This window comes from Carcharodon carcharias, chromosome 1 (genome assembly GCF_017639515.1).
Source record: "Carcharodon carcharias isolate sCarCar2 chromosome 1, sCarCar2.pri, whole genome shotgun sequence".
In the NCBI taxonomy this organism is placed as follows: Eukaryota; Metazoa; Chordata; class Chondrichthyes; order Lamniformes; family Lamnidae; genus Carcharodon; species Carcharodon carcharias.
The window spans coordinates 138,436,039-138,457,415 of NC_054467.1; the positions used below are offsets into that span (position 1 = coordinate 138,436,039).

A 21,377-nucleotide genomic window follows, 5' to 3' on the forward strand; every position below is an offset into this window, starting at 1 on the left:
TTTGGGGGTGCAAAGATGGACGCAAGCAATGGCTACCGTCAGATACGTATGGCACCCACGATACGTAACATATCCTCCTCAGTGAGCCGCAATAATACATCAACAGGTCGGCAACGGGAGGGGAGGGGAGGGGAGGGGGGGGGGCGGGGGAATAAGTGGGTGAGTATTATGACAGGTGGACTTGCAGTGGATGTCATTTGACACGGGTGAGGGCTGAAGGTTTGGCCCTGTCCAGGTGTACACGGGGCGGTAGTACTGGCGGCCTAAGTGTACTGAATGAAGATTACAGCCGAGCAGGTTTGTACTGCTGCAACATTTGCCAGTCAGCGACTGAGTCGCGAGCCCGGCACCACCACCCGCTCGCTCGCGCTTCTCGCCGACCCCATTCGCCTGACAGAGCTGCAAGAGTGCGCCTGCGCGGAAGCGCCGCCATTTTGGCCGTGCTGATAGTCTGATGTTGTAAGGAAGGTTGAGCCGAGGCCGAGCAGCGCGTCGCGAAATGGCCAATATCGCAGTGCAGCGAATTAAACGAGAGTTCAAGGAGGTCTTGAAGAGCGAAGAGGTGAGACTGGCCCCCAACCTTCCCTCCTCTAATCCATTTATACCTTCTTCCCTTGGTTGATTGGCCTCCAACAGGGGAGAGGAGAATATGGGGAGTTTCATGGTGATGGACAGGCGCCAGAGGCGATTTCGGGAAAGTCCGGGGAGCGGTTGCGCGGCTCATCACAGGTCATTTTAAAAAATATGCTCCAAACGTCGAATTTGCCGTTTAACAGCGCCGTGCGGATGGCCTGGTTGAAGTGAATTGCGGTTGAAATGCCGGATTTCGGGAGGTCTGGGTGATGCCTTGAGAACTCAGGTTGTTGCTAGGGTTGTAGGCGTGTAACAGTCTTCCACCACCGTACGAGACACTTCCACATTGATTGATTTGGTAAATGGGCACGTTTTGTGTGGTGGAGCTCCTGCGTTGCGTGGGATTGGGATGTGTAATTTTATTTAACTTATTTGTCTTTCTGCTGATGTTCATTCTTAGACTTTCCTTTGTTTAGAACTGTAATAGTATCAGATGACATCGTATGGTTGGGTGATATCTGGTTTCACAATTGACATTTGATTATTTTGCTATGTTCGCATGTTTTTCGGATTATTACATTTCCTCCATATCTAACTTTTCTAATAGAAAAGAGAACACTAATACAATTGGACCGCATTAAGTAATGTTGCAGTATAAAGTTATGATAGTTATGAATTTGAAACACTGCAGTAGACATTCTGAATCAAGTTAAAAATTTAGTTGCCTCTGCATATATTTAGGCTCCAACTGACACTACTTTCTAAATATAGCAGTTTCTCATCGTAAGCAATTTATAAAACATTGGTTACATTGATCTATTTATCTTTTTGGAGCACTAATACTTAGTATGCTACATAGAATCTTTTGTAGTTTTATGATTTATGCTCTGCTTGTATCACCACTTAGCATTACACATCATTATAAGCATATATTCTTAAAAGAAAACATGAGCTTCATTTATTTGCACTGTTACAACTTCAGGAAATTCTAAAGTGTTTCCCAACTTAATTACTTTTGAAATATGTTTACCAGTTGTGCGCGACAAGGTCCCACAAACAGCATACAAATAGGTAGGTGCTTAAACTGCGTTTTAGTGATGTTTGCTGAGATAGCAATGTTGGACAGAATGTTGGAAGTAACTACCTGATGTTCACCTGAACAGCCAGACAGGACCTCAGTTGAAAGGTGGTACCTCAGACGATACAGCATCCCTCAGTATTGTGTTGAATTTCTGCACATTATGTCCCCATGCTGTGGATGGGGCTTGCACTCAAACTTTATGACTTGAAATTAAGAGTGCTAAGTGAGTGAGCCAGGCACTAACACTTTTATTATTTTTTGTCTGTTAAAACCAAGCATTCACTCTAAAGAGTTGTACTTTGAGTTTTGGACAATTTGCACTTCAAGGATGCACAGTCCCTATCTTGTGAATAGTTTCTGGGAGTACCTTTACCATAGGTGCACAGGTTTGGCATTGCCTACGTCAAAAGAAGCACAGCACACAACTAACATCATTTATTGTATATCTAGTGCTTTGAAACATTTCTCCAGCGGTGTGATGTGGAGGCTTTTCATATGAAAAGGTGGTGGCAGCAGAATCTTTGAATATTTTAAGGCAGAGGTGGATAGATTCTTGGTAAGCAAGGGGGTGACAGGTTATCGGGGTAGGTGGGATGCAGGTTTCAGGTTCCTATCAGATCAGCTATGATCTTATTAAATGGCGGAGCAAGCTCGAGGGGCTGAATGGCCCACTGCTCCTTGTTCTTATGATTGTTTGTATGATCTGAATAGTAGTTTGTGCACTTAAATTGATAAATTGTATACATTATTGATAAAAGTGGTCAAGTATCTACAGTTATGTTTATTAATAAAACATTTGACAGTTATTTTGCACAGTGGGATTTTAATCTCTTGACACTTTGTTCTAAGTACATTCCTTATGATCTGATGAGATATTCCTTTTTCTATTCATCCTTGGGACATGCACATTACTGGCAAGGCCAGCCATTTATTACCTAAGTGCCCTTGAGAAGGAAGTGGCGAGTTGCCTTCTTGAACTGCTGCAGCCTATGTGATGTTTGAATGGTGATATAGTTCCAAGCCAGGATCATGTGTGGCTTGGAGAGGAACTTGTAGCTGGTGGTGTTCCCATGTATCTTGTCCTTCAAGATGGTAGTGGTCATGGGTTTGGAAGTCGAAGGAGCCTTGGTGGGTTTCTGCAGTGCAATTTGTAGATGGTACACACTGCTGCCACTGTGAGTGAATCTTTATGGTAGTTGATGGGGTAATGATCAAGAGGGCTGCTTTGTCCTAGATTGTGTCTTGAGTATTGTTGGAGCTGCACTCATTCAGGCAAAAGTATTCCACAGAATTCCCAGCCTCCAACCTGCTCTTGTAGTCACAGGATTTATGTGGCTGGTCCAGTTAAGCTTCTGGTCAATGGTAATATCCCAGAATGTTGATGGTGGGGAATTCAGCGATGGCTGGTTTTTCTCTTTTTTTGGAGATGGTCATTGCCCGCCACTTGTGTGGTGCGAATGTCATTTGCCACTTATCAGTCCATGCTGGAATGTTGTCCAGGTCTTGCTATATGCAGGCACAGACTGCTTCAGTATCTGAGGAATTGAGAATGGTAGTGAACATTGTACAATCAGTGAACATCCATCTTCTGACCTTTAGAATAGAGGGAAGGTTACCAGCTGAAGATGATTGAACCTAAGATACTATCCTGGAGGAACTCCTGCACTGGGACTGAGATGATTGACTTCAACAAGCACAACCATCTTTTTAGGTTTTTATTTGCTCGTGGGATGTGAGCGTCACTGACTAGGCCAGCATTTATTACCCATCCCTTGTTCAGGGGACATTTTTGAGAGTCAACCATCTTGCTGTGGGTCTGGAGTCATATGTAGGCCAGACCAGTTGAGGATGGCAGGTTTCCTCCCCTAAAGAACATTAGTGAACTAGATGGGTTTTTATGACAATCGACAATGATTTCATGGTCATCATTAGACTCTTAATTCCAGATGTTTTATTAAATTCAAATTCCACCATCTGCTGTGGTGGGATTCATACCCGGGTCTCTGGATTACCAGCCCAGTGACAATACCACTATGCCACCGCCTCCCTTATGTCATACCATGTGGGTGCAACTTCAGCCTGTGGAGAGTTTTTCCCCCAATTCCCATTGACTTCAATTTTGCTAGGGCTTCTTGATGCCACATTTGATCAAATACTGCCTTAATCTCCAGGGCCATCACTCGTACCTTTGCAATTCAGCCCTTTTGTCCATGTTTAGACCAGGACTGTAATGAGGTCTGGAGTTGAATGGCCTTGGTGGAGCCTAAACTGAGCATTGTTGAACTGGTTATTGCTGAGTAAGTGTTGCTTGACAGCACACTCAGTGACGCCTTCCATTTGTTTTTGTTGATGATTGAGAGTAGCCTGATGGTGGCAATTGGCCTGATTGGATTTGTCTTGTTTCTGAGGGCAGGATGTACACCTGGACAATTTTCCTCATTGCTGGGTAGGTGCCAGTGTTGTAGCTGTACTGAAACAGCGGCTAGTTCTGGAGCACAAGTCTTCACAACGACAGTTTGGATGTTGTCAGGGCCCATAGCCTTGGCTGTATCCAGCGCCTTCAATCACCTTTTGATATCATCTGTGGGAAACTTGGGAGAAAGCTTAGATGGATCATCCATGGTACTTTGGCGAAAGTTGGTTGCAAATGCTTCAGCCTTGTCTTTTGCATTGAAGTGCTGGGCTCCCCCATCATTGAGGATGGAGATTTTGGTGGAATCTTCACCTCCAATGAATTGTTTAATTGTCCACCATCATTCAAGGCTGGAGATGGCAGGGCTGCACAGCTTTATTCTGATCGGTTGGATGTGGGATCACTTAGCTCTTCATTAGCATGTTGCTTCTGCTATTTAGCATGCATATCGTCCTGCGTTGTAGCTTCACCAGGTTAGCATCTCATTTTTAGGCATGCCTGATGCTGCTCTTGCCATGCTCTCTTGCACTTCTCATTGAACCTGGGTTGGTCCCCTTGACTGATGGTAGTGGTAGACTGTGGATATGCTGGGATATGAGGTTACAGATAGTGGTTGAATACAATTCTGCTGCTGCCATTAGCCTGCAGTATCTCATGGATGCCCAGGTTTGAGTTGCTAGACCTGTTCTGAGTCTATCCCATTTAACATGGTGGTAGCGCCACACAACAGAATGGAGATTGTCCTCAGTTTGAAGACAGGAGTTTGTCTCCACAAGAACTCTGGTCACTTCTCTCAATACCGTCGTGGACAGATGCATGCTGTCAAATGGGAGACCCCTTATTTTTAAACTGTGTCCCTCAACTTCGATCGATATAGGCCCAGCCTGTCCTCGTAAGATAACCCCCCAATCTGAGGCATCAGTCGCGTGAATCTTCTTTGAACTACTTCTAGCACATTTATATGCTCTCTTAAATAAAGAGACCAAAACTGTACACAGTACTGTAGATGTAGTTTCACCAATGCCCTGTAAACTGTAGCAAACCTCCCCTACTTTTACATTCCCATTGCAATAAATTACAACATTCCATTTGACTTCCTAATCACTTGCTGCACTTGCAAACTAACTTTTCCTGACCTGTGGACCAGGGTACCCAGATCCCTCTGTACTGTATAGTTCTGCAGTCTTTCTCCATTTAAACCATATGTTCCTTTTTCTGTTTTTCGGTCAAAGTGGGCAAGTTCACATTTTCCCACATTTAACGCAATCTGCCAAATTTTTGCCCGCTCACTTAACCTATCTATGTCCCTTTGCAGACTCCTTCGTCTTCGCAACTTACTTTCCTACCCATCTTTGTGTCATCAGCAAATTTAGCAACCATACCTTCGGTCCCTTCATCCAAGTCATTGATATAAATTGTAAATAGTTGAGGCCCAGCACTGATCCCTGTGGCACTCCACTCGTCACATCTTGCCAACTCAAAAAAGACCCATTTATCCCTACTCTGCTTCCTGTTAGCTAACCAATCCTCAATCCACACTAATATGTTACCCCTTACACCAGGAGCACTTATTTGCATAATAACCTTTGATGTGGTACCTTGTCAGATGCCTTCTGAAAATCTAAGGTTTCCCTTTTTCCACGTTGCTTGTTACTTCCTCAAGAATCTCCAATTAATTAATCAAACACGATTTCCCTTTCATAAACTATGTTGACTCTGCTTGATCCCATTGAGACTTTGCCATAATCTACTTAATAATAGATTCCAGTCATTTCCCTATGACAGATGTTAAGCTAAGTGACCTGTAATTTCCAGCTTTGTCTCCCCCTTTACTTGAATAGTGGAGTCACATTCGCTATTTTCTGATCTGATGGGACCTTTCTAGAATCTGGGGAATTCTGGAAAATTAAAACCAATGCATCCATTATCTCAGCAGTTACTTCTTTTAAGACCTTAGGATGAAGCCCATCAGGACTGGGGACTTGTCAGCTTTTAGTTCTAATAATTTTCTCCATACCTGGTGAGTGTAATTGTTTTAAGTTCCTCCCTCCCTTTCACCTCTTGATTCACAGTTGTTTCTGGCATGTTATTTGTATCCTCTCCAGTGAAGACAGATGCAAAATATCTGTTCAATTCATCTGCCATTTCTTTATTTTCCACTATTCCCCATTCTCACTCTCTGCAGGACCAAGGCTCACTTTACATGCTCTCTTCCTTTTAAGATACCTGTAGAAATTCTTGCTATCTGTATTTATATTTCTAGCTAGCTTTCCCTCATACTCTTAATTTCTCTCTCCATATTAATTTTTTAGTCATTCTTTGCTGTTCTATATATTCTGTCCAATCTTCTGACCTGCCATTCATCTTTGTGGAATTATACACCTTCATTTTCAATTTGATACTTTCTTTAACTTCAGTAGCCACAGACAGACAGAGTGTCTTTCTCTTAGACCTTTCTTTCTCACTGACATGTGTCTTTCTGAGCATTCTGAAATATCTCTTCAAATATCTGTCATTGCATCTCTACTGACCATCGCTTAACCTAATTTTCCAGTTCACTTTAGCCAGCTCTGTCATCTTGCCTTCATAATTACCCTTAAGTTTAAAACACTAGTCTCAGATCCACTCCTCTCTCCCTCAACTGAATGTGAAATTCAATCATATTATATTGTGATCACAGCTACCAAGGGGTGCCTTCATTATGAGATAATTAATTCTGTCTCATTACCAGATCTAGAATAGCTTGCCCTCTGGTTGGCTGTGGAACACGCTGCTGTAAGAAACCATCCTGAAGACTCTCTATGAGCTCGTGTTCCAGGCTATGCTTGGCAATCTGGTTTGTCCAATCTATATGTAAAATAAAACTGGCCATGATTGTCGCTCTACTTTCCTCACTAGCCCCCATTATTTCTTCCTATATACCTCGTCCTACAGTGTGGTTACTGTTAGGGGACCTATATATCAATCCCACAAGTGACTTCTTATCTTTTACTATTTCTCATCTTTGCACACTAGTGGTCTCATGTTCATAGGGAAAACCGTTGCCGAAAGTTTAGATTCTGTTGAGAGTCAACAGATGAAAAGGAAATGCTGTTTGAAAGTACTGCACCGTACCTTTTATTTTACTTCTAAAGTCATAGTTTTTTCCAGAAACGTGTGTAGACTATATTCTCTTTTGCGTATGGTAACGATGCATTTGCTGCCCAGAATTTACGGTAAAGTTTTAACAAGAAAATGATGAACAAATTCCATTTCATATTGCAAAACTAATTTGTACACTACCATACTGACCAGCTAGCAGCATATTAGAAGTGACTATGGTTGGATTTTTGTAATGTTCTCTGTTTCCAACCTGCTTAAACATCAGCTCATCCAGAGTGTTGCAGGCCATATTCTTGTTCATTTTTCCTATATTCCTCATCCTTGGGTCCTCACGCTCATGGAGATGAATTCAAGATTTTTATCCTTGCCAGTTGTATGCACCTCCGCTGCCTCAATGCTTGCTTACCTGTCCAATAGCTGCTTTGCCACCACTTTCTGTTGCTCTCTCCTTCAGCATATTCACTTTGCCACCCTTCTCCCTACTTTTAAGTGGTTTTAAAAATCCTTCTGTTCAACACTGTTTTTGCCCCTCCAATTTCCCCATCTCCCTCCTGCTTGAGGTTTGTCATCATGTAAAGTATTCCAACCTTTTTGTGAGAATACCTATGGAAGTGTAAGTAAGTTGTATGATAGATAAACTGTTGGAAGATAAACTTCTTAAAGAAACGTTATGTTACAGTCTGATATCTTGGAACTAATTTTTTTGGCAACTATTATTGTATAGTAACTAAACTGTAGCTGTTGTGTTGAACACTAAGATAAAAGCAAAAATACTGCGGATGGTGGAAATCTGAAGCAACAACAGCAAAGGCTGGAAAAACTCAGCAGGTCTAGCAGCATCTGTGGAGAGAGAAACAGAGTTAACGTTTCGAGTCCATATGACTCTTCTTCAGAGCTAAAGAGAAGTAGAAATGTGATTAAATTCATACTGTTTAAGGGGGGATGGAGCAGGTCGAGCTGGATAGAAGGCCTGTGATAGGACCGTACATACTCAAAGTTTAACTCTGTTTCGCTACAGATGCTGCTAGACCTGCTCAGTTTTTCCAGCATTTTCTGCTGTTGCATTGAATGCTGTTATCTGCCTGTTTACTGAATTTGATGCATTGGTGTTTTCAAATGTAGCCTGTTGCATGAATTCTAATTCCTATAATTTTGGAGTCCCAATTATTTTCAGGGCCCCAATTTATTTTCTGTCTTTTAAAGTAGTTATTCTGACAACTTGTATAGTTTGTATAGATCTATTTCATTCAAAAATTGTTGCTGGTACTTCAGTGTTTCTGGAATTCACAAGAAAAAAACGCTAAATTCACATTTGCAAACCAAACTGATTTATTTTTCAGTTTATCTAAGCTGCAGGTTAGCTCAAGCATTTAGTTAAAAATTTCAGCTATATTCCACAATTTCCTTCATCTTGTTGCTTAAAATGCAATTCAAGGACACAGTTTACCTGTTCTTGTGTAGTAACATTCAATACGTAACAAGATTTTTAAAAAAATATTTTAACACTATCTATAATTGACTGAGGGCATCATTATTAACTGATCTCCCCGGCATTGCTTAAGGTGGGTGGAACACAATTGTGATGTTTAGTTGCTAACCTGGCCTGTTGTTTTAATACCTCTCAGGTAAACCCTGTTGGAAGTGGTCGATTAAGCACATCAGGTCCGTTAGTGGCTAATTGATGTTTGAAGTTTCCATAAATTGGCAAGTGCTTGCCATCTCTTCAGAAGAGATGAGGTTATCCTCAAGGTCAGAATAATCAGCAGAACAATGGCGGGTTTTCTTAGCTGTGATTTGATATTTTCAACAACATGTGTTAGATGAACCCTATGCAAAATATATTTGAAAAAAACCTTAAACAAGAGCCCCATAATTTCATTTTCCCCCATTTTTGTTTTAAACTGCATTCATATGCCATCTTCAGCATTATTACTTTGCCTTGTCACAATGTTAAAGGAAGTGTGGAAAGAGAACTAGTGGCAGATGGGAGTTGATCTGCAGACCGGATTGCCTAAATAGTACCTGGCAGTTTCAGATTTAAATCAAAGACCTTTGCTCACAGGGCGAGTGAGCAACTATCTTTATGAATCCTGAATGTTGCTGTCCTGTTCATTTCCCTGCCTCCTGTTAAGAACAATTTGAATTCCCCAAAATTAACCTAGCTATTTGTGACATCACAATGTGCACGCAACCAACTTTATCCTTGAGAGTCCAGTTTAGTTTTCCAGATGGCAATGCAAGTGAGGCCTCCAAGTCCGAGGTGAACTTGATAGTTTGCCACAATTTCCATCAATGTCACATGGATGCACTCTAAAACTAACCAATCATCGAAAGCAGTCTACCTGTTTTCTACAACCTTTCAGAAGGTTTTTAATGGCTTAATAAATTGCTGGAAGATCAGATGTACTGTTTCCCTGTCCTGTCATGAGGAGATTAATGTTTATAATGTTACTGGAAATTATTTTTTTAAAATAGACTTTAGGTGTGCATGCGTGCATCAATTGGATTAAAGCCAGCTAGTCTGGGTGCTTTGATGCATAGTAGTTTTGAGATATTAATTGAGGAAACAGTAAGGAAGTTAAAAGGCAAAGTGTACATTTGCATTTGTTGAGTAAACCATTCAAAAGAACGGGTGAAATCTTGCACCTAGTTGGGAGATGCCAAGCAACGTGTTTATATCACTAATAAAATTAGTGGGATGAAAATGTTATTGTTAGAACATGTGACGTTAAAAACCTAGTAATACAATGGAAAATTTACATTCAAAGGAAAAGTTATGTATAAACAGAAAGGAGTTTGTGTGTGTAGGGTAGAGGCATTTAAGATCTAACCAGCCTGTATGCCTGCAACTGTATCTGCAAAGAACCTCATTTTGAATTTGTACAGTCAAATGTGCTTTGCCTGGGGTCTTTTTGTATCTGAGTTTTACTGTGTTGCCTTAACAGGGGTTTAACTGAGTGTCAGATTAATTAGGGGGTTTTTGCAGTTATTATAGTAGTAATTTTGTAGAGATGTATGAGCTGACAATTTTTCTTGTAATAATAAATGTATAATTTAGTTTTATAAAAAAAAAACCTCGAGACTCGGTTTGATTACTGCTGAATTCAAAGCCTGGATCTTGAAACATACAAATTGAAAAAATGGATTATGACAGTTGTTTCAAGTTTCCTTCTGGGATTTGAACAATTAAACCTTTACCATTGGCTGTGCTGTTATAATTGGGGGCTCTTGGTGGGATATATTCGAAATTCCTTGATTGGTAAATCTTGAGTATGAGAAGCACTTTGAGTTCAGGAGTGGGAGTGAGGTATTTTTGAAGTGGTGAGGCTGCAGAAATGGCTGTATCCATGGCTAAATAATTTTTGGAAGTAGAAGATATAACTTTAAGTTACAAAAAAGTATCCAGGAGTCAGTTAACAGAGTTGGTGAATAGATTACAATTGGGGTTACCTGTGGAGGTATCAGACATAATTGAAGTGATAGCACAATATTTGAAATTGGAAGGGATACCTGAGAGACAGAGCTTTCCAAGGGGTGGGTCGTTGGAATGGGCTCAATTCTAGTTGCATATGAAAATGATTGAACTGGAAGCAAAGGAAAGAGACAGGGCATTCCAAAGGGAACAGGCAGAAAGGCAGGTAAAAGAAAGAAAATGGGAAAGGGAGTTAGAAATTGTGAAGATAGAGAAGGAGGAAACAGAAAAGGAGGGAGAGAATTCCAACTGAAAATGTTGGCAGTTAAAAAAAGAGATGCCAGGATCACAGAAAATCACAGTGCAGAAGAGGCCTTTTGGCCCATCGAGTCTGCACCGACACGTGAGAAACACCTGACCTACCTACCTAATCCCATTTACCAGCACTTGGTCCATAGCCTTGAATGTTATGACATACCAAGTGCCCATCCAGGTACTTTTTAAAGGATGTGAGGCAACCTGCCTCCTCCACCCTCCCAGGCAGCGCATTCCAGACCGTCACCACCCTCTGGGTAAAAAAGTTTTACCTCACATTCCCCCTAAACCTACTGCTCCTCACCATGAACTTGTGTCCCCTCCTGACTGACCCTTCAACTAAGGGGAACAGCTGTTCCCTATCTATCCTGTCCATGCCCCTCATAATCTTATACATCTCGATCAGGTCGCCCCTCAGTCTTCTCTGCTCCAACAAAAACAACCAAAGTCTATCCAACCTCTCTTCATAACTTAAATGTTTCATCCCGGGCAACATCCTGGTGAATCTCCTCTGCACCTCCTCCAGTGCAATCACATCCTTCCTATTATGTGGTGACCAGAACTGCACACAGTACTCCAGCTATGGCATCACCAAGGTTCTATACAACTCCAACATGACCTCCCTACTTTTGTAATCTATGCCTCGATTGATAAAGGCAAATGTCCCGTATGCATTTTTCACCACCCCACTAACATGCCCCTCTGGCTTCAGAGATCTATGGACACACACGCCAAGGTCCCTTTGTTCCTCAGAACTTCCTAGTGTCATGCCGTTCATTGAATACTTCCATGTCAAGTTACTCCTTCCAAAGTTTATCACCTCACACCTTTCAGGGTTAAATTCCATCTGTCACTTACTTATCTGCCCATTTGACCATCCCGTCTATATCTTCCTGTAGCCCAAGACACTCAACCTCACTGTTAACCACCCAGCCAATCTTTGTGTCATCTGCAAACTTAGTAATCCTACCCCCCCACATAGTCATCCATGACGTTTATATAAATGATGAATAATAGGGTACACCACTGGACATGAGCTTCTAGTCACTAAAGCAGCCTTCTGTCATCACCCTCTGTCTCCTACAACTAAGCCAATTTTGAATCCACCTCATCAAATTACACTGTATCCCATGTGCATTTTCCTTCTTTATAAGTCTCCCATGTGGGACCATGTCAAAGGCTTTGCTGAAATCCATATAAACCACATCAACTGCACTACCGTCATCTACACACCTGGTCACCTTCTCAAAAAATTCAATCAAATTTGTTAGACATGACCTCCTTCTGACAAAGCCATGCTGACTATCCCTGATCAAACCTTGCCTTTCCAAGTGGAGATAGATTCTGTCCTTCAGAATTTTCTCCACTAGTTTCCCTACCACTGATGTGAGAGACACTGGTCTGTAGTTCCCTGGCTTATCTCTACAACCCTTCTTAAATAGCGGAACCATATTAACTGTTTTCCAGTCCTCTGGCGCCTCCCCTATGGCCAGAGGGGAATTAAAAATTTGGGTCAGAGCCCCTGCGATCTCCTCCTTTGCCTCCCTCAACAGTCTGGGACACAAATCATCCGGACCTGGAGATTTGTCCACTTTTAAGCCTGCCAACACCTCTAATATCAATTTGCTCAAGAACGTCGCAGTCTTTCTCCCCGAGTTCCATACCTTCATCCTCATTCTCTTGGGTGAAGACGATTGTGAAGTGTTTGTTCAACACTCTACCGATCTCCCCTGGCTCCGCCCATAGATAGGTGAGGAAGGGCTTATCTCCAGTGTAGAGCCCAGCGGGGAGATTTTAACATTTTACCAGCTCTTCCAAAGTTTGAGGAAAAAGATATTGAAGCGTTCTTTATTTCACTTGAGAAGATAGCTAAACAAATGAAATGGCCGCAGGAAAACTGGACATTCTTGTTACAGTCTAAGTTGGTGGGTAGAGCGAATGAGGTATATACTTCTCTGTCTGAAGTGGTATTGGTGAATTATGACGTGGTGAAAGGGGCTATTTTGAGTGCATGTGAGTTGGTTCCTGAATCATATAGACAGAAATTTAGGAATGTGAGAAAACAGCCTGGGAAAACTTATATTGAGTTTGAGAGAGTAAGACAAAGTAATTTTGACTGGTGGATACGGACATTAAAAATAGAGACAACATATGCAGCTCTTAGAGAAGTAATTCTTTTGGAAGAATTTAAACACTCAATCCCTTCAGAAGTGAGAACTCATTTGGAGGGTTGAGTCTGTAAGGCAAGCAGCAGAGATAGTTGATGATTGAGTTAGTGCATAGAGCTAAACCTTTTTTTCATCACCCTTTTAAATCCAGGAAGGTGAAAGGAAGGTAGGTTGTCAGGGAAAAGGAGTAGTAATTGGAAATTCCCAATGAGTTTTTTTTTCAGAATAAAAGGCAAAGTGCTGAGGGTAGAAGTGACATTCAAGAGTTGAGGAGTTTTCACTGTAATAAAGTGGGGCACACAAAGTCAGTGTGTTGGAAATTGAAGGGAAAATCTGTTGGAATTATTGGGGTGCAGAAAAGTTCTGTGGTAAATGTACTGTGGGTTTTGAGGTTCAGGCACAGGAGAAACCAGTAGTTTGTGTACAAGTAAACCAGGGAGAATCAGTGAAAGGTAAAGAAGTGGGAATGTGTTCACTATTTAGCAAGAGAATTCTGAGGTGCTAGTTGCAGAAATGTTCAAAGCTTTTGTATGTGAAGGGGAAGTCATTCCATGCGTATAGGGTGGAGTAGGTAAAGATGTTAAAATTTTGAGACACGGGCTAGTCAATCCTTAATGTTGTGGGATAGTGATACTTATTGTTCAGAAGGAGTATTGCAGGAACAGCTGATAATAAGTGAGATTCATTCTCCGCCGATGCTGCCAGACCTGCTGAGTTTTTCCAGGTAATTCTGTTTTTGTTTTGTTAATGATAAACCTATTCCATTGTGGAAGGTAAATTTAAAGAGTAAGTGGAAAACAAGTGAAGTTATTGTTGGAGTAGTGGAAAAGGTTTAGTGGGCCTTGCACGATTGAAAAGAATTTGAGTGAAGTAAATTATTTAATAAATACTCCAGATAGAAGGAAGAAGCAGAGGGTGTAATGTAAATATGCTTTAAAAGTACTTTTACAGAGAAGAGGACCAAAAGGGGGTGTTAGTGTTGGTAGATAATGAGAAAGAGGTAGAAATGCAAGACTCTGAAATTGATTTTCCTTTAATTAAATTAGGTAATGAGGGGTTACTTGAAAACTTAAATGTAATATTGAGTTACCTTTCACACAAGTGTCAAAGTGATTTGGAAAAGCTATGCAATCGCACAAACCTATTTGTGGGAATAAGTTGGGGAAGACAGATTTAACTATACTTGATGTGCCTGTAACAGTTTCATCTTCGTTGAGGCAATATCCTCATAGAGTAAATCCGGCAAAGTTATCACAAGTACAAAAAGAAATTGACTTCTTGTTTCAAAATGGTATCATTGAGTATGGTTGCAGTAACTGGTACAGTAACTGGAGTTTGTCTATTGTGCTGATACCGAAACCAGATGGAACACAAAGACTGCGTGTAGACTATTGAATGCAGTGACAAAAGCGGATTTGTATCCTATACCACAGTCGGAAGATTGCATTGAGAAAGTGGGACAATCGAAATTTATCACAAAGCTTGACTTGCTAACAGGTAGGTATCGTTGTCGGAGAGAGCAAGGGAGATATTGACTTTTGTGGCACCAGATGGACTATATCATTTTAAAGTCATACATTTGGTATAAAGAATGCATCTGCGACACGTCAAAGACTGACAAAGGAATTGCAGGTCTAAGCAATTGTGCTGTTTATGTTGATGATCTGATAGTTTTCATTCAGATGTGGGATGAACATTTACAGCATCTGGAGGAATTATTTTCTTGATTACAAGAACTAATTTGGTGGTGAACTTGGCTAAGAGTGAATATCTAGGCCATACCATTGGACATGGTAAGGTGGTTCCAAGAGATTTGAAAGTCAAGGTTATTGTGGATTTCCCAGTGCCTACAATGCAACGAGAGGTTTTAAAATTTCTGGGCATGAGTGAGTTTTACCGGAAATTTGTACCAAAATTTAGCTGTGTTGTTGCTTCACTGGCTGAACTATTAAAAAAGAAGCTTCGATGGACATAAGCATGTCAGAAGGCATTTGATAGTTTGAAAACTATACTAACTACGACACCAGTTTTGGCAGTACCCAACTATGCCAAGCAACTTAAGTTGGCCGTTGATGCAAGTGATATAAGCATTGGGGCTGTACTGTTACAAGAAGATGACACTGGAATTGAAAATCCAATAGGGTAGTTTTCATGGAATTTAACTGCACAACAGAGAAGATATTCAACAATTTAAAAGGAGATGTTGGGCTTGGTGTTGGCATTGCAGCATTTTGACATTTATGTGACAAACAACTTGTCAGAAACAATTGTTTATACAGACTGCAATCCTTTAAAATTTCTGGACAAATTTCGAGACAAAAGTGTAAGGCTATTTAGCTGGAGTTTATTACTGCAATCATTTTATCTATCGATAATGTCGCTGGATGCAAGAATCTGATTGCAAATGCATTATCAAGAGTTTGAAGCTTAAAGGAAAAATTGAACATTTTAAAACCTGGACACTGAACTGGAATCTGTGTGTGCATGTATAGTTTTGTTAATGCATGTATCTGGTAATGTAATAGCACAAGTATATAGATAAGCATAGGAGATAGTGTAAGATGGGTTAATAAAAAATTAAGCCGTCTTTTGGAATTATGACGTTTCATTTTTCGATAAGGAGGGGGATGGTTCATTTTTCAATAAGGAGCATGGACTGCCGCGGTTCAAGAAGGCAGCTCACCGCCACCTTCTCAAGGGCAACGAGGGATGGGCAATAAATGCTGGCCCAGCCAGCAAAGCCCACATCCCATGAATGAATAAAAAAAAATGTCATGAAGAGATTAATGCTTATAATGTTATTGGAAATTATTTTTTAAAAATAGAGTTTAGTAGTGTCTGTATGCGTGTCTTAATTGGACTAAAACCAGCTAGTCTGGGTGCTTTGATGCATAGTTTTGAGATGTTAATTGAGGAAACAGTAAGGAAGTTAAAAGGTAAAGTGTACATTTGCATATGTTGAATGAACCATTCAAAAGAATAGGTGAAATCTTGCACCTAGCTGGGAGATGCCAAGCAATGTGTTTATATCACTAATAAAATTAGTGGGATGAAAATGTTATTGTTAGAAGATGTGACGTTAAAAACCTAGTAATACAATGGAAAATTTACATTCAAAGGAAAAGTTATGTAGAGACAGAAGTGTGTGTGTGTGTGTGTGTGTGTGAGATTTTGTACTCTTTTTACTGTTTTTCTAATGCACTGAGTAATTTTTTTAGCTCAATTTAATGTAATCCAAGTCTCCACAAAACCTCTGGCCAACATTAATGCCAAAGCAATGCAACCCCCAAGTATGTTTTTTAAAGTTACTTCTTGAATATTTCAGAGTAAATTTCCATCCTAAAACAGTGAAACCTTATTTTAATGTTACCCAACAGTAAGTCTGAGAAACCCACTGCAGTACTCTTCAGTTGGCTATAGTTTCTGAAATCATGTTGCATTTCATTTTGATTTATGAATAGTTAGGTTATGTTAGCATGAGCTGTCTGCAGCTAGCATGCTCTGACCAATGTGATAGCAGTATGAATAGAGATGAAAAAAATCATAAAATATAACTATTACTGTAATATTTTAGAACTTATCCTGTGCTTTTTTTTTTCTTTTTAAGACCAGCAAGAATCAAATAAAAGTAGAACTCGTAGATGAAAACTTCACAGAATTGAGGGGAGAGATTGCAGGGCCTCCTGACACACCATATGAAGGTAAGTGGTAGTGATATTCTGTGAAATGTTAACTATGGACACTAAAGAGTAATTTAAATATATTTGTACTTTATTCTTATTTAAGCGAAGAATACCAAAATTATTTCCTTAAGGTTAATAGAAATAAAAGTTAATTCTTCAACAATTCGCCTTTGTAGAAGAAAGGTTTGTTAAACTATTGGAAATTAATCTTAAACTAGCTGCAGCTATTTTGGGAAGACCTAGTAGCAGCTCATGTGTATTTAAAAAAAGGATTAAAAAGTAAATGTCCAAAGATTTTTGGTGGTAGGGGGTGCTAATGGCAGTCACTAAAAATCTGAAGTGATTTAAAGAGCTGGAGGATGGCAAATGTTAGAGCCCTATTAAAAAATGGGAGAAAGAATAATCCTGCAAGCCATTGACCACTTAATCTAATTTTCTATTGTGGGTGAGTGTCTACAGTCCATAACACACAAGGAAATTTATACACACCTTGAAAGATACACACCTTAATCGGAAACAGCATGAATTTGTAAAAGACAAGTTGTGCTTCAGTTCAATTTTTTGAGGAAATGTATAGATAAAGTGAACGTATGTATATATGATCATTGGGAACAGCATTTAATGTAGACTGACTTTTCTGTGGAACCCTGAAGAAATATCGCACTGACTTTTTGATGTGTCATTAAACCAAGGCATTATGTGTCCTCTTGGCTGTAGGTAAAAGATCCTCTGGCACTAGTCAAAGAAGAGCAAGGGAATTCTCCGTGTCCTGGCCAACATTTATTTCTCAATCCATATCACCAAAAATAGATTATCTGGTCATTTATCTCATTAAATTATTTAGTTAATTCAATCATGAAGAGATGCTGAAGGGTTATTTCGGCTGGCTGTTGAATTATATTGAGAATGGTTCAAAGCCTTCGGTGGAAGAGTGAAAAGGGAAGCTGGAAATTTTTAAAAAATAGATTATTACAACATGAAACACTTTCACAAGCAGCTAATAATTAAATTGCAGCATCATTTACAGAGGACCTTGTAAAGCATTTGAAAAGAAAGAACAAAAATATGAAAACAGAGAAAGGAATTAGGATGAGAGTAGATAGCTCCACCTGAAGAGATGGCATGCGCATGCATGATGGGTCAAAGGGCTATTTCTTGCACTGTAAATTCTATGATTGCAGTTAACATAGAAACTAGGAGCAGGAGTAGGCCATTCGAGCTTGCTCCGCCATCCATAATGATCATGGCTGATCATCCAACTCAATAGCCTGCTCCCGCTTTCTCCCCATACCCTTTGATCCCTTTTGCCCTAAGAGCTATAGAAAAATAGGAACTAGGAGCAGTTGATATATGTCCTTTTTGGAGAGAGATTGGGTTAATGCCACCATTGAATTTGAGCTTGAGTTTGATGTTTAAGATTAAATTCTCATGTTCCTGCTCTTCTCCACACTAATTATATGGACATGCAAAATGAACATGTAGCTTACCTACTTAGTAAACATCCAAATACTTATTGAATGCTTAGCTTGGAAAGTTAAGTCCATTTTTTTCTCAAATGGGGTTGGGGGGGGTGGTGGTGGTGGATAAAACTAGGTAAAGTGCTGAGTCTGATCAGTTGGTGTACTGTAAGTACAGTCAATTGAAAGGAACAAAAAAGAAGGAAGGGCTCATATTTCATCCACAGCATTTGTTTAATTTATCTTGCGTGATGTGACATTGACCACAAACACACCATAAAGGACCCATGTTCCATCGCTGGCCTGTGCTGAGGTAGCCGATCTCATCTGGTGTAATACTGAGCTGAGCAGGTTGGGCCAATGCTCCTTTCCCTGCCTTAGGTATGTAAATTCATCTCACTGGGATGGATACTGTGCCACACAAAGAACAGAAAAACCCCAGGCTTAAATCCTCTGCTTGTGTTGAGTTAATTGTTCTTACCAGTTGCAGGATCAACCTAGTGAAGCTTCTTTGGACTGCCTCCGATGCCAGTATATCTTTCCTTAGACAGAGGACCAAAACTCTTCACAGGTGTGGTCTAACTAATGCCTTGTATAGTTTTAGCAAGACCAACATTCCATTTCCCATCCCTGTTATCTGCTGAACTTGTATGCTAGCTATTTGTGATTCATGCACGAGGACCCCCAAATCCCTCTGTGCTGCAGCTTTCTGCAGTCTTTCTCCATTTAAATAATATTCAGCTCCTCTATTCTTCCTGCCAAAGTGTCTAACCTCACGGTTTCCACATTACATTCCATCTGCCAAGTTTTTGCCCACCCGCTTTACCTGTCCATACCCCACTGTAGACTGTCATCCTCACCACTTGCCTCCCCACCTATTTTTGTGTCATCTGCAAACTTGGTGATAGTACATTCACTTCCCTCAGTCAAGCCATTAATATATATTGTAAATAATCGTGGCCCCAGCACTGATTCCTGTGGCATTCCGCTAGTTACAGGTTGTCATCCTAAAAATGCCCCCCTTATCTTAACTCTGTCTTCTATTAGTTAGCCAATCCTCTATCCATGCTAATATACTACCCCACAACACCATGGGCTCCTATCTTATTAAGTAGCTTTATTTGCAGCACCTTGTCAAACATATTTTGGAAATCCAAATATATTACATTTACTGGCTCCCCTTTATCTATCGTGCTTGTTACCTCAAAGAATTCTAGTAAATTTGTCGGGCATGATTTCTCCTTCATGAAGCCATGCTGACTCTGCTTGATTATATTATGTATTTATAAATGCTCTGCTATTACATCCCTTATAATAGATTCTTAACATTTTCCCAATGACAGATGTTAAGATAACTGGCCTATAGTTTTCTGTTTTTTGTGTCTCTCCCTTTGTGAATAAGGTTGTTACATTGGCAGTTTTCCACTCCTCTGGGAATCTAAGGATTCTTGGAAGATTACTACCAGTGCATCCACTGTGTAGCTACTTCCTTTAATATCCTAGGATGCAAACTATCAGGTCCAGGTGACTTATCGGCCTTTAGCCCCATTAGTTTTCCTAGTACTTTTTCTCTAGTGATAGGCATTGCATTTAATTCCTCCCCCTCTTTTGCCCCTTGATTATTTAGCATTTTTGGAATGCTATTTGTGCCTTCTGCCATGAAGACTGATGCTAAGTATTTATTGAACACCTCTGCCATTTCCTGGTTCCTCATATATATTTAAAGAAGCTCTTACTGTCAGTTTTTATATTACTTGCTAGTTTACTCTCAAAGTTTATTTTCTCCATGTTTATTTTTTGGTCACCTTTCATTGGTTTTTAAAATTTACCCAGTCCTCTGGTTTAGCACTAAACTTTGCCACATTGTATGTTTTTTCTTCCAATTTGATACTGTCCTTAACTACTTTGATTAATCATGGTTGGTTTATCCCCTTCCTTGAATCCTCCTTCCTCACTGGGATATATGTTTGGTGTGAGTCATGAACTATTTTCTTAAACACCTGCCATTGTTCATCAACTGTCTTTTCTGCTAACCTCCTTTCCCAGTCCACTCCAGCCAACTCTGCCCTCATTCCTTTGTAATTACCTTTATTTAAGTTTTGTGCAGTTGTTTCCGACCCAAGTTTCTCTCACAAATTGAGTGCTAAATTCAATATGGTCACTATTTCCTAAGGGATCTTTTACTCTGAGATCATTTATTAAATCTGCTCATTACACATTATCAGGTCCAAAATAGCTTGATCCCTGGTTGGATCCACAACATATTGTTCTAGGAAACTGTCCCGAATGCACACTATGAATTCTTGCTCATGGTTACCTCTACAATTTGATTTTCCCAATCTACATGAAGATTAATGTCATCAATGATTAATGTACTGCCTTTTTTACATGCCCTCATTATCTCCTGATTTATTCTCTGCCCTACATTATAGCTACCATTAGGGGGCCTATGGACTACACCCACCAGTGTTGTCTTCCTCTCGATATTTCTTACCTTCGCCCATATAGATTCTGCATCTTTGATCCAAGATCATTTTTTGCTATCGTACTTATTCCATCTCGTTCTAACAAAGCTACCTCACCACCCTTTTCTTCCTTCCTGTCCTTTTGAAAAGTCACATACCCCTGAATATTTAGTTCCCAGCTTTGATCTCCTTGTAACCATGTCTCCGTAATGGCTATAAGATCATACCCACTAACCTCATTTGTGCCATTAATTCATTTATTTTGATCCGAATGCTATGTGCAGTTATGTAAAGAGCCATTAATTTTGCCCTTTGACCCTATTTGCTGCTTTTTTTTTTAATGTTTGCACACTCTGTCCCTTCCTGTCACACTCTGGGAATCATTACCTAAATAGCTGCCCTGCCAAGTTGCCATAGCTTTGTAAGCATACGTATCCCCTCTCCAGAATCCCCCACCACCATTTAGCTTAAAGCCCTCTCTAAAGCCCTAGTTATTTGATTCGCCAGGACATTGGTCCCAGCACGGTTCAAGTGAAACCCGTCCCACTGGAACAGCTCTCTTCTACCCCAATACTGGTGCTCATGCCCCATGAAATGAAACCCATTCCTCCCACACCAATCTTTGAGCCACGATTTTAACTCCTTGACTTTATATATCTTATGCCCATTTGCTCATGGCTCAGGTAGTAATCCTGAGATTATTACCTT

At 40.3% G+C, this 21,377-nt stretch overlaps 1 protein-coding gene across 3 annotated transcripts in view; it reads left to right on the plus strand.

Annotated features, from left to right (window-relative positions):
- The first annotated feature begins 261 nt into the window (after nt 1-261).
- ube2kb (ubiquitin-conjugating enzyme E2Kb (UBC1 homolog, yeast)) overlaps nt 262-21,377 on the plus strand; it is a 100,030-nt gene continuing 78,914 nt past the window's right edge. Inside the window, exons 1-2 of one of the 3 annotated variants that reach the window (XM_041192219.1) lie at nt 262-297; nt 16,672-16,765. In XM_041192219.1, coding sequence (XP_041048153.1) covers nt 277-297; nt 16,672-16,765 — 115 coding nt within the window. In that variant the 5' untranslated portion in view covers nt 262-276. Of the gene's footprint in view, nt 298-403; nt 563-16,671; nt 16,766-21,377 lie in introns of those variants that run through there. The other 2 variants (XM_041192212.1, XM_041192227.1) reach the window with 2 other exon arrangements.